The sequence below is a fragment of the Micropterus dolomieu genome, linkage group LG20 (assembly GCF_021292245.1).
Source record: "Micropterus dolomieu isolate WLL.071019.BEF.003 ecotype Adirondacks linkage group LG20, ASM2129224v1, whole genome shotgun sequence".
In the NCBI taxonomy this organism is placed as follows: domain Eukaryota; kingdom Metazoa; phylum Chordata; class Actinopteri; order Centrarchiformes; family Centrarchidae; genus Micropterus; species Micropterus dolomieu.
Window position 1 is genome coordinate 28,680,783 of NC_060169.1, and position 12,326 is coordinate 28,693,108.

The 12,326-nt window shown below is 42.5% G+C and overlaps 1 protein-coding gene across 2 annotated transcripts in view; it reads right to left on the reverse strand.

The window, feature by feature from the left end:
- Nucleotides 1-889: 889 nt before the first annotated feature.
- The window catches only part of fto (FTO alpha-ketoglutarate dependent dioxygenase), a 115,063-nt gene continuing 103,626 nt past the window's right edge, over nucleotides 890-12,326 (reverse strand). Inside the window, exons 9-10 of one of the 2 annotated variants that reach the window (XM_046032836.1) lie at nucleotides 3,150-3,290; nucleotides 890-2,406 (exon numbers count right to left, since the gene is read on the reverse strand). In XM_046032836.1, coding sequence (XP_045888792.1) covers nucleotides 2,400-2,406; nucleotides 3,150-3,290 — 148 coding nt within the window. In that variant the 3' untranslated portion in view covers nucleotides 890-2,399. Of the gene's footprint in view, nucleotides 2,407-3,149; nucleotides 3,291-12,326 lie in introns of those variants that run through there. The other variant, XR_006822196.1, reaches the window with a different exon arrangement.

The following is a 12,326-nucleotide window of genomic DNA, read 5'->3' on the forward strand; positions in this document are numbered from 1 at the left end:
TCTTATGGTGGCACAATAAGGATCATCTGGGAACCAACAATGTCTGTACAAAGTGTTGTGTCAGTCCATCAAGAAGGTGTAGTGATATTTCACTTTGCTGGACACGCTAGAGAAAAAGCCAGGGGATCATCAGAGCCATTAGGATTCATCCTATGGAGATCATGAATGTCAGAACAAAATTTCATAGCAATCGATGTGTTACTTGGACCAAAGTGGTGGACAGACTAGCCGACAGACCAACATTGCCATGCCGCTACGTGGCTAAAAATACATTAACAGAAATACAATGGAACAAGCCCCAATTAATTCAATAAAAAAAATGCAATACATTTGAATTGGATGAAATTAGTTTGCAGTAGGTAGTTTCATAGTGATGGGAAACATGTTCTTCTACTAGAAAACAGCATTATGCTAGTCATGGTCCAATATGTTTTTCTAACATTTATTTGCTTTTGTTTTATCCTTCTTGGAAATCCAAATGTTTACCTTGGAGGGAAATAACATGAATGTATTTATATTTTATGTCATTTATAAATTCATGTGACTGACACTGGCACGATGATTTGCACTGATACAGTAAACGTGACCCCTACCGTACATGTACGCACTATTTGGCCTTGGTCTGGTATTGATAAACTTGAGCTAATTTTGCTGCCAGTGAGCTACACCACCAAGGCTACTAGAACAGGCTACTTTAGAGAACACAGTAGGAGAGTAAAAAGACACATGGTTTGGTCAGGTTTAAGGTCAGATCAAAAATATTTGGACAAAATACAATTTATCAATATATAAACTGAAACAAACATTTCTAGCTGTCATTCGCATGTTGTCCACCAAGAATTAAAAAAGAAATAATGGACAAAAGCACACAAAGAACAGAGCACCGCAGTTGTTGGATAAAACACTTTTTTTATTTACTGCCATTCCTATTGCTTCAGACAGACAAGCTGTGGCGCAGGGAGCACAGAGTGATTCAAACAAGTCAACGCTACTGCCGATCTACAAACAAATCTCTCTGACAACAACAAATAACAGAGGCGCAGCAAAAAAAGAAGCAAGAAAAACAGCGTTTGGCAACCATTAACATCTTGGAAAAAACTTCAGAAGTAAAAAAAGGAGTGCATTCTGCATTTTTAATAGTAAACAGCATCTCTACTTCATCATGAACTAGATAGAGAAAGGAATCAAACGAGGAGGGCTGCTACACTGCTTTGACGTCGGCCCCCTTTTCCACCCTTTTTAGCTTTTTTGAAAGTGGATTTTGTCAGAAGCGCCGGATCTTTCTCTCGCTCACTCGGATGGCCTGCAGCATTACAGGGGAATGTGGTGCTCTACACACTTTAAGAGTAATTAAAAGCGATTGAACAGCTGTAATTATGAGAAACGGCGGTTGTGTTCCGGGTCATTCTATCAGTGCTGCCTTTCATCAGAGCAGAGGCAGAGGGGCCCCGCTGCTAGTCTCTGTTTCTCCATATGCATATCTTCAAGAACAAACAACTGGCAGGCTGCCTACAGGCTCACACACACTATCACATTCATACACGCGCGTCTTCACATAGACATGTGGGAGCGTGAACGTGCACATGCACAAAACACACAGGCCAAAGACCGATCACATGTATACTCACACGGCTAAATGTACACATACAAGCAAAAACATACACATAGTCACACATCAGTATGGCACAAGCACACCATTGCAGAGTAAACACTAAACAGCACATTCTTCATGTTCTCCATTGGGTGACATTAACAACTTTCTCATCGTAATCTTTCTTTGGTCTCTTCAGGCTCATTCTACCGTTGAACACAATAAAAGGGATTACTATACACAAGTAAAGAATGCAATACCATGTGAGTAAAGTGAGTTTTTTTTAACCATTCTATTCTGTATTATAACACTGTGTGACAAATAGAAAGCATATATGTATGTACTGTACTGTGACTACTGAGAATGAGTCAATCCATTGATAAAAGCATGTCAGGGTTACATGAGATTAAGTAACAGAATACACAGAAATAATAAATAGTTACACAATGTATGCCAACACTGAAATGCAGGTTCCACTTATGTTTCGTTAGAACGTTGTGACACTAGTAGCTTGTCGCTAAGCTTGCGTTGTTAGCATGTTACCAAAGCACTATTCTGATTCTATTGTGGTGGTCTGGTTTCCTTCACGCCATCTCCAAACTGGGGTGGCTGGGGTGCCAGGGTCAGCTGGGGTAGGGGAGGGTGGATTAGGGGGGATGCAGATGCCCCAATCAAAAAGAAATCAATCTTGATGGGATCAAAATGGAGGTGTATTCAGTGGTCTGTCCCCTCAGCTGATGTGGGGGCCATTCAGAAAAGCTGGTGGGGTTTCTTCTGGTCTTTCTCTCTGACTTCCTCCATAAATCCTTCACATCCTGTTTAAAAAAAAAAGAAAAATGAAATAGGCGATGATCTAAATGTATCTTATTTTTATCAAATGTTATGACTGAACAAAAGGCTTCCTTGGGAAGTAAATTTAATGTTTAGATGTAAGTGTAAGCTTAATAAAGACATTGTAGTTACGACTGACTAACAGGAAGACAGAATTTGTCTAACTTCATGACAAAGTGTGATGTATTGGATAACCCAAATGCCAACACTACCGAATTACTTATTATAAGAGTCTGTGACAGGACTTGCTGAGCAATTTGATAGTGTGTATGTAAAGTATGTGTGACAGCAGGTGTGTGTGTGTGTGTTTTCTGCATATCTGTAAATGAATAGTTAAGGCAAGTTTTATCTCTTTTGGAGCCATGAACAGACTCTGAGCAGCTCCTAAAGCTAAAAATGTGATACTGAAATGAAAAAGTGGTTGACAGGGTCATTCACAGTAATTTATTTATTTGTTTTTCATATTCCTTTAGGGGCTCCACATTGTCCTTAAGCAGCAATATGCCTTGGTTCTGTTTCAGAATCTGTCACTTGGCATGCACAACATGTCTACATTTCTTATTTGACTCTTCACTTATGTAAGAAAAAAGACATTATTCAATAATAAAAATAATTAAGTAAGTAATGACTAAACAACTTAACCACCTGTGGATGAACGCATGTCGCATGAGCTATATATGTAACGTGTACATAAGCAAATTTCCACACTTGAACATCTTGGGCCCACCTCCACAGCAATGACTCCACTCTGTTGATGATGTCAGCCAGATCAAAGGGCAGTGGCATGCTGGGGTCATCCACACCCCAGAAGGGCCGGTCCACTGGGGCCTCCTCAGGGGGTAATGTCTGGGCCAGACTTGAGTGGCACCTGAGGCGACAGGACACAGGAAACAAGCACACCCATTAACTCCTCCTTCCCATCAAAACCAACTGGTAGACACTCATCAGCATTAGGACACACGTCTCAGGTCGCTCACAAAACCTTTCACAAGTGCCTTAATTTTTTGAGATGTGTGCACTACTGTCCTAGTAACATCTGGTAGCAACTGCTATAACAAGGCAAATCCATGTGAAGTTATTTGAACGAGTTGTTTACACAAACTTCACTAAATGCAATAGCTACCGAAAAAAATCTGATTCTAATCTTTAGTCAATGATGATGATAGATGTGTGTGTGTGTGTGTGTGTGTGAGAACTCATCTCAAAACACACCGTGGGTGTGTGATTGACCAGGGGGCAGTCGGCTTGTGTGTTTCCTCTCCTTTTTATGACTCCTAATAACACTGGGCCCAATTAAAACCTCCAGGATATGAGAGACTAAGTGTGTCTGTATGTACAAAGGAGACTGGAAGAGATTTAAATGTATTTGTACAAACGCTTTAGACAAAAGTTTCTTTCCTCTACATATTGTTAATGATATCTAACTTACTGATCTTTATGTGACTAGAACTTCCTTTCTTTGGCAATACTGTTTTAAAACCTTTGAGCCAGTGAAGTTCCTTGAGCTAAATGGAGCTAGGAGAGTGGGAGAAAGTGTCAGGAAAGTGTTTCTAAAGCCATAAATGGCAGCAACAGAATCAAGCTGATGATCGTGATTAATGCCCCATTCATCTTACACACATGCAAGTACATCACTCTCTGTTGTTGCATTCATGACAGAGCAGTGAGAAATCCAGCCTTTTCATGGCAGCGTGATTTTATTATCATTAATAATCTGGGGTTAGTTGTCATTTCTACAGTGTTTGGAACCCCCACGGACCATAGCCACATCTTTTGTCAGACCAGTGTAAATATTTACTGTGGTGACTTGGTGTTGCTCTCTGCTGTCATTGTAAATCTACCCTCCCTCTGCCTCTTGACAGATGAGAGTGACCCCTGGCCTTGAGGTGCAAGCGGGAGGGGTGGAGGATGGCATTTGTATGTTGTGTATGTAGTGTGTGTGCGCTTGTGAGTTGTGGGCTAAGCATTTCCTTCAAGGGCCACAAGTCCAGTTATACCCCCCACTCAGTCATCATGCCAGGGTCTGTCGTATCATATCCCTGTATCTCATCCACACCCTAAAAAACCTCAAACAACCCCCTCACACAGACACACACACAACCACCACCACCTTGTGGCCACCGACTAACGGAGGGGATGGAGAGGACATAGAGAGCTGAAGAGGAGGATATGGGGGTCGGTTATGGATGAGATGAGGGGATGTTAAAGATGTCAGGGGACAGTCGGGGGCTGCCACAATTTGTGGTTATATATTTTCACCGGAGCCACTTAATGTTTGACTGGCTTTCGGCCTAAGTGCTGCATTTTGGTGCGGTTAGCCCTTTAAAGAGCTGCTGCATTACGGTGGTGAGGAGCAGCATTAACATCCACTGTTCCAATATATCTTCTGTGCTCTGGATCAGGGCCTGATAATAGCATCTGTTAACATGCACTAAGTACCATTATGTAGCACATCACTTCATAAATAATACGATTAGGCGACCTTGGGGCTTTGCGACGAGCCGTGTGTTTAAATGTTCTCATCATTTATTTAGGGTGCGAATTAAAGGAAGCGCCACTTCAGAGAAGGAGGAGGAGGAGGACATGGCTGGCATACATATCTACAGACAGAGAGAGAGAGAGAGAGAGAGAGAGAGTGCAAACTGACCCAGACAGTGCACACTGTGTGGTTCTGCTGACATCAGCTTGAGGACACCATAGGCCAAAAGAACCCAGGCCTTTGATTTAGTCTATTAAGTATTCATGCAGTATAGCTATGAGAGAAAACATTTGCCTCTTTTCTGCTGCCGTGACACATACTGAATAGCTACATACCGTAAATACTTGACCAGCCATCTTCAACAGAGCTGCTGCATTTATCTGACAAGGGATCTTGCAACATTAGCTTGCAAATAGAAGGCTCCTGGTTTACGAGCGATATAAAAGATATCAAGACTGGAAGACTATCAAAGATAATATAGTGTAGGTAATTCAGCACACACTTTTACACAATCTGCTACTGTTCACAGAGTACCGTCCCTTGACTGCTAAAATGGAACCAAACAAAAAGTCAATATCAAGCGAGGTGCCTTAAGCTCTCCAGGGCTCTGGCTAGAAATTCAGTGTAAGCCACAGTGGCGTACAAACAAGGCTCACCAAAAGACTTTCCCATGGCAGAACAGCCCACCTTAAAGTTAAGGTCAAAGACAAAGAGGTGTGTGTTGGGGTGGGTTGTGGAGGGAGAGAATGTGTTTGTGAGTGCAGGCTGTTCCAATGGATTAACCCCAGACAGATATGGGCCTAACTATCCCATCTGGCGCTCGGTCAAGAGAGATTGGCAACACAATCACTCATTTCAATTTGCCCTGAAACCTTATAGCCTGGCAGGCCCCTGCTCAAATGGTATGCTAATGTGAAAGGTATCTAGGATTCTATCGCCTCTATTCCACAGAGGCCTTTCCCTCCATGCAGCACAGTGCACTTGAACTGCGGCTGGGGCGGGAGCTCCACGGCCCACGCTGCAATAAGGGCCGGAGCCCCCTTTGCGCTCAAACTAACCACTTTAGCTAAAGTGAGTGTTAATTATGGACAGGCAAAGCAGTCAATAAAAGGTTAATGTAAAAGTCAAAGGATAAATTCCTTTAAGCATTGCATCATTCCACCATCTCCAACACACTGCTCGCAGGTCTCCTAATCAATACGTTTTACTGTAATGCGCTCCCCATCGATCCCTTACCACCCCCCCACCCCCACCCCACCCCCCCTCTCCACCATCCGGGCTCCATCACTTGGTTAAAGAAAGCAAAGGGAGAAAGAGGTGAGGAAAAGAGAGAGAGAGAGAGACAACCGAGAGTAAGTAAAATGATTAACCTCGGTATCACTTTGTTGTTTCACTCTTTGTCTCTCTCTGAAAGGCTTGTTAGAAGAGTGCAGGGTGGTCCAATATCATCACCGCCATCACCACCATCTCAACCATCACAATCATCAGCATCATCAGCCCACTCAATCTCTGGCTGGTGTGTAATTGTGGAGCAGCACACTCAAGCAGGGCTATACATTAAAAGGCCCACTGCTCTTAACAGGATGGAAATCTGCCTAATAGACAACATCAGTGCTTCCAACTCTGGCAATTACACTGATAAATGCACAATTGTGTCAGGCCAAGTGAAAAAGAACCCAGAGAACGTAGATAGGAGACAACGCTTATTGCATTATTGCTACAGGAGGTCATTTCTAACCACATGGGACTAGACAGCTTGGGCTGCTTGACTTGGACATCATGTTAGGACAAGGGTGGAGTCACGCCTTACTAATGGAAAGCTTTTTGGAAGGGATTTACAGAGGCTCAGATATCATTTCTAAAGTGGATGTGGTTTAATTATGAGAGCAATGCAAATTACCTTTCTGTTTGTGCATCAGTGCGGAATATGTGTCCTGTAAATGTTCTGCATGAAATATCACCAATAGTACCTTCAACAAAAGTATGTAGTGTGAGGGTCTGGGTTGGGGTTTAATAGCATTTGATCCAATCCAGTTCAGTAAAAATCCACTGAATCTTTATAAGATCCGTTTATATTTCAATGGTTTTAAGCAATTGAGTTTTTGGTTTTAAGCAATAAAAACCAAAAACTCAAGTAGTAAAACTTTCACCTGACAGATTGTGTTTGTGGCTACCACTACCTGAATTACATTGTTCTTTGCTAATAAAAAAGAAAGAAAAGACCAGATTAATTATTTGATAAAAATTTATTAGACATCTCTCTTGTTTACAATAAGAACATGGGTAGCGCATTGACAATCATCTCCAAAATATGTGGCATGCACTGTGCATTAGCTATGACGGACCCAAAAATAAAGCCTGCATGAAGGTGAAACTACGCAGAACATCAATCAATCATCCATGTGAATTTTGAGCTGTATTACATGCTTGTGCTGATCAAGGGAAGCAAAATACCTCAGATCACCAGCTTTCTCATGCTCTACCTGCGCTTCTTCTGACTCTCTAGCAATCCCGTGCAGGTGTGAATTTTTATGGTTTTTGGCAACCCGAGTTCCCAATAGCTGAGAATGCAATCAAACAATTCATGAAAAAACAGGCATGTGTCTCATAAATCAGCCTGCCCCTGAAGGTAAGGCATGCAATCACGTCCCAAAGAGAGAGAGGAAAGAAAGAAGTATATTATCCATGTACATTCTGTATCTATGCAATGTTGTGTAAGAAATGAGCTAGTGAGCACATCTGTCTTTGTAGGTCATGGAGTTATGTAATGGAAGAGATAGCATTTATCTACATACTTATCTTTCTACTGTGTTGTGCAAGATATTAGTGATGTCATGCAGAGGGCAGTATAACAGGGATTAAGAGCAAGGCCCAACCTGTGAAGTGTCAAGCTTTGGATCTCACCCTACACCACCCAAGACTCTTGTGAACTTTCAGGGCTGTCTTCATTAAAGCTTGAACAGAGCCTCAGATCCCCACCCACCATCCCAACTCCCATTATCCCAATCACTGCCACATTCAGTCTTAAATGTAAAGTGGTGCAAAATGTTAGCCAGCCAGCCAGCCAGCCAGCCAGAAAGCGTGGGCAGGGCCGCGTCTTAACCGTTTCCTCAGGATCAATCAAATGCTATTGTGTCTGCAGACAGCTGCTGACTGTACACTTTGAGTATGTGAGGTGGGCAATTGTGGAGAGCGAAACAGAGAGAGAAGGTGGTGGTGGTGATGGTGGTGGTGGTGGTGGTGGGGGGGGGCGTCATCAAATGCGTGACATATGTTCCTTTCATTTTGATTCCCTCTAAGGAGCCTAGGCTAATAAAACTAACATCTGATGCACTCTTTTTCCCTTTAATTAATGGTTGTGGAAACCACACAAAAATGCATTAGCACCGGGGGGTTGGGGGGTAGGAGAGGAGGTGGGTGCTGCATGGAGCTTTCAACACTCTCCCCCCACTTGCTACCATGGCTCTGCTGCTGCTGGGAGCAATGACTCTGCCAAGGAGCATGGGTACCTTTGGGTGGAGCAGCCACTTCCTCATACTCTGTAAGGTGCCCCTCTTGCCAGCTGCAGTCTAGGCTGCTCATTAAACCACACAAAACAAATAGGGCTCATTATTGGCATCTCCAGCCAGACGCAGAGTTTGCATTGGGCCCATGTACGGTATGCAGAGTTAGTTGGAGCTTACAGCTGAAACAGAGTAGGTTCATCGTACTTGCACAGCCACTGCTTGCTTCAAGTGTTTGATGTGGGCTGGCTGGCTGCCCCGACTAGGTCAGGGTGAACCAGATTTAACAGAAAAACACACACAAAGCTAGGTAGCCTCTAAATAGCCTTAATAATTGGAGGCAATAAAACACTATTGCAGTCTTGAAGTGCAAAGGAGGCAAGTCCCTGAACTACAGCTACTGCTCTCAAAAACCAGGTGGACGTCCATTAGGTGCTTAACAGCATAACAAATTACCGAACACCCTGGCCTGCTCCTTCTCTTCCTCAGGCTATGGGATGGAATGTGGCCTAATGTCAACACAGGCGCAAAATTTACGAGCGGACAACTATTGTTCAAATGCAATCAGGTTCTAATAAAAAAAGAGGCAGGAAAAGGACAAACAGATAGGGCCCTCCTGGCCGTTTACCCCACCGACAAGAGGTAGTTTGACAGATCACCCCCTAAGGCTCTGGATCTGTGTGTGTATTTTGGAGAGGAAGAAAGTGTCACAGAGAGAGTGAGAGATCTTGTGTGTGTATGTGTGCGTGCTCCAGACTGCAGATTGACTGGGGAGGAATGAAGGTGGCTGCAGCTTTAAACCTACTAGCCACCTGTGCCAGGCCACAGGCTAGCTCAACATAAGCAGCTGGCTTGAAGGAATAGTGGAAAAAAACCCAAACGTTTACTCTGGGTCCTGCCTGTAACACCGAAAGGAAAGCACTCAGCAGGGACAGATAGCCTAGATCAATGCAGCAACCCACTCCATCATCGTCCCAAATGAGCCACACACATGGCCAAATGCCATAGTGAAACATTTTGATATATACAGGCAAAACTAATTAGTTGTTTCTAAAGAGACAATGACGTTTTTCCTGATGACGCTGTTTATTTATAACGCCCAGGAGAGAAAATGGAGCAATTGGAGGACTGGATGGCAAGGGTAAAGAGGTTACAAGCCTGCGAGTGCTTGCACTTTTTCACAGCTCGGCGTTCTAAGGCTGTAAATCTGCTGTTGTGGAATCAGGAAGAGGGTTACTGTGGCGTTGGGAGCACTAACTCTTAGATTTCCAGGGCACACCGTTGCTGTGAAAACTTGTTCTGAGAGTGTTCTTGTAAAACGATCATTTTTAACCCTCATCCCTTCCCTCCACTGCATGCCCCCTCCCTCCTGGCCAAGCGTCAGTGCCTTGTGGGCATCATCTGAATGGTGCAATAAAGCTGGTGATGGATGAGGCTTGCCTCAACAGCTATAAAGCCAAGTCATTGGATGACACCTGACCCCAGTCACATGATAAGGTCGATCCAACATAGGCACAATTCCCACCTGTCTTAAAGTGACAATGGCGGGGTCAAGCTGGCCCGGCTAATTATAGTCTATTGTAACTTCAATTGCCTGGTTACAAGTCATCCTTCTAGCTCCAGGGGATGTGGTGTTAAGTTCTGAAGCCTTTGTCTAAAGTTAAACTGTGAGATAGATGCTTTCACATGTTGCACAAAAGGATATTGGATTTCAGAAACATGTATATTAAACTGCCTTACAAAAAACAAAGAAAGATCGACACTGAATTTGCTACTCCCTTTAAATTTAGCATGACAACTACTCTTAAAGAGTACTAAGTACTATTCTTTGAAAACTCATTGTTGACATTGCTTTGTCATGATGCTTGTCACATAATAGGATCAGCAATCCAGTGATTGTAAACACGCCCTACTGAAACTGTCATAAATTTGAAACCCCATAAATTGGACAGATCTAGGAGTAGACTATAATATGACCATCAGCACAGACAAGACATTCTTGTAAAAACAAATAGAAAAAAAACAGAACACTTGATCACCTAATATTGAATTTGATTTTGTCATTTCATTTAAATGAATCATATAAATGAAAAACAAAAGATATAATTAGAAATGTGTAATTTCAAGTATGCTAGACTGACTACTTTAATGGTTGTAATAATAATTATCAGGGCCCGTATTTATCAAGCTTCTCAGAATTACTCATAAGAACACTAACTGCTAACAACTGACTTAAGAGTAAAAAAATTCTTGGCTCAAAGCTGTGCTTAAAAGATAGTTATCAGGCATCATAGTCCCAATTTGAGTTAAGTGTAGGACTAAATCTTAAGTGTCAGTCACTTTGTCACACTTACTGTGCCGCAAACAGGATTTTGGATGACGATGTAGCCAAGGACCAATCACTGAATAGATTTCCTTATTTAAGAATATTCTCAGATAAATTCACATTGAATGGTGAAATTCTTAAGAGGAATTTATATTCATCAAACAATTAACAATAAAGAATTTTTAAGAGAATACATTATATCAGCCTACACATTAATAAATGAAAAATGAAAAAAGTTTATCTTTACATGAGTGCCATCAATTGCGCCTACTACTCCTGTGAAGCCGGCTATTTGCATGAATTGTGTTTGCTTCTGTCGGATTATGGGGGGTGTTGTTGGGAAGTCGATTAAACGCATGACAATGTGTGGAGCTGTGAAGCTGAAGTGCCATAATTGTTTCCATGACTATTCGGCTTATTGATGGTTGCATTGCTGCGTTTGTCCTGTGGCAAATAAACAAAGTGTGATCACCACCTTCAGTTTAGCTGAAAACGCAATCCTGCTTAAAGTCAGTGGTGAGATGGCGTCCCTCACCAACTCGCTGACAAAGTTTATGCCTGCGCTGTCTGACCCCGTCTTATTAACTGTGCGTCATCAATTAATTCAGAAATTCTTCCTCTCCCGAAAGATTGTCTCATGTCTCTGTCTCCACAGTGCCATCACAAGTCCTACTGGCAACTCCTAACCTCTTGAGAGACCTCTCGAGCTGTCTTAAATAACTGGGAGAGTAAGAGTGATTCTTAGCTTTCAGAAATTTGATAACTTGCTTTTATTCTTAAGTTTAAAAGTAGGAGTAAATTTCATGAATTCTCAACACTTAAGACTAAAATGGCACTTTGAGAAGCTTGATAAATACCAGCCCAGATATATATCCCAGCTTGCACTGTAGGAGAGACAGGTTATAGTCTTTTTACAGGTCACCACCAGTCTAATCAAGTTGTGGTGACCCCCCTGACCTTTCCTCTAGTGCCACCATCTAGCAATATTTTGCACTTTTAGACAAGCAATATCAGATAGCAAAATCTAAAAGGCATATCTTTTGGCAGGATATATCGCTTTTAGTCTAATTTCAGCTGATAACCTTTGAATGGACAAACTAAGGAGTGGCACACAGAAGTAGTTGTGCACATTCCCACATGGGCATCTGCCATAAGTCAACAACTAAAACTAGCATTACTCATTCTATTTACAGTACAGGATGAACTCATTCTGAAAATGTCAGGCTGGGTATACAGCAACATATGAGTCGTATTTTCCCAGATACATTTTTTTCTTCCAGTAAACAAACAAAAGAAAAAGTCCCAAACTCAGTAAAGCTTCTCATCCAAGCCTGAGTGAGGCCTATAGCATTTGGAACACAGTAATGCGAGTGTGTGTGTGCATTCGTGTGTGCACACGTGTATGCTGTGCGTCCATGCCAGAGGAGTACTTTCCGCCAGGTGTTTGAACTTCTGCATCACCTGGTGCTCCTGCTGCGTGAACACGAGTTTTGTTTCACCCTATTAAGTAAATAGTGTAATTAAAGGGCCTCGGCATTTAAAACGCTGTGAACAGCCAGCAATTTGTTTGGAAGAGCAGCCAGGCTAGGCCCTGAG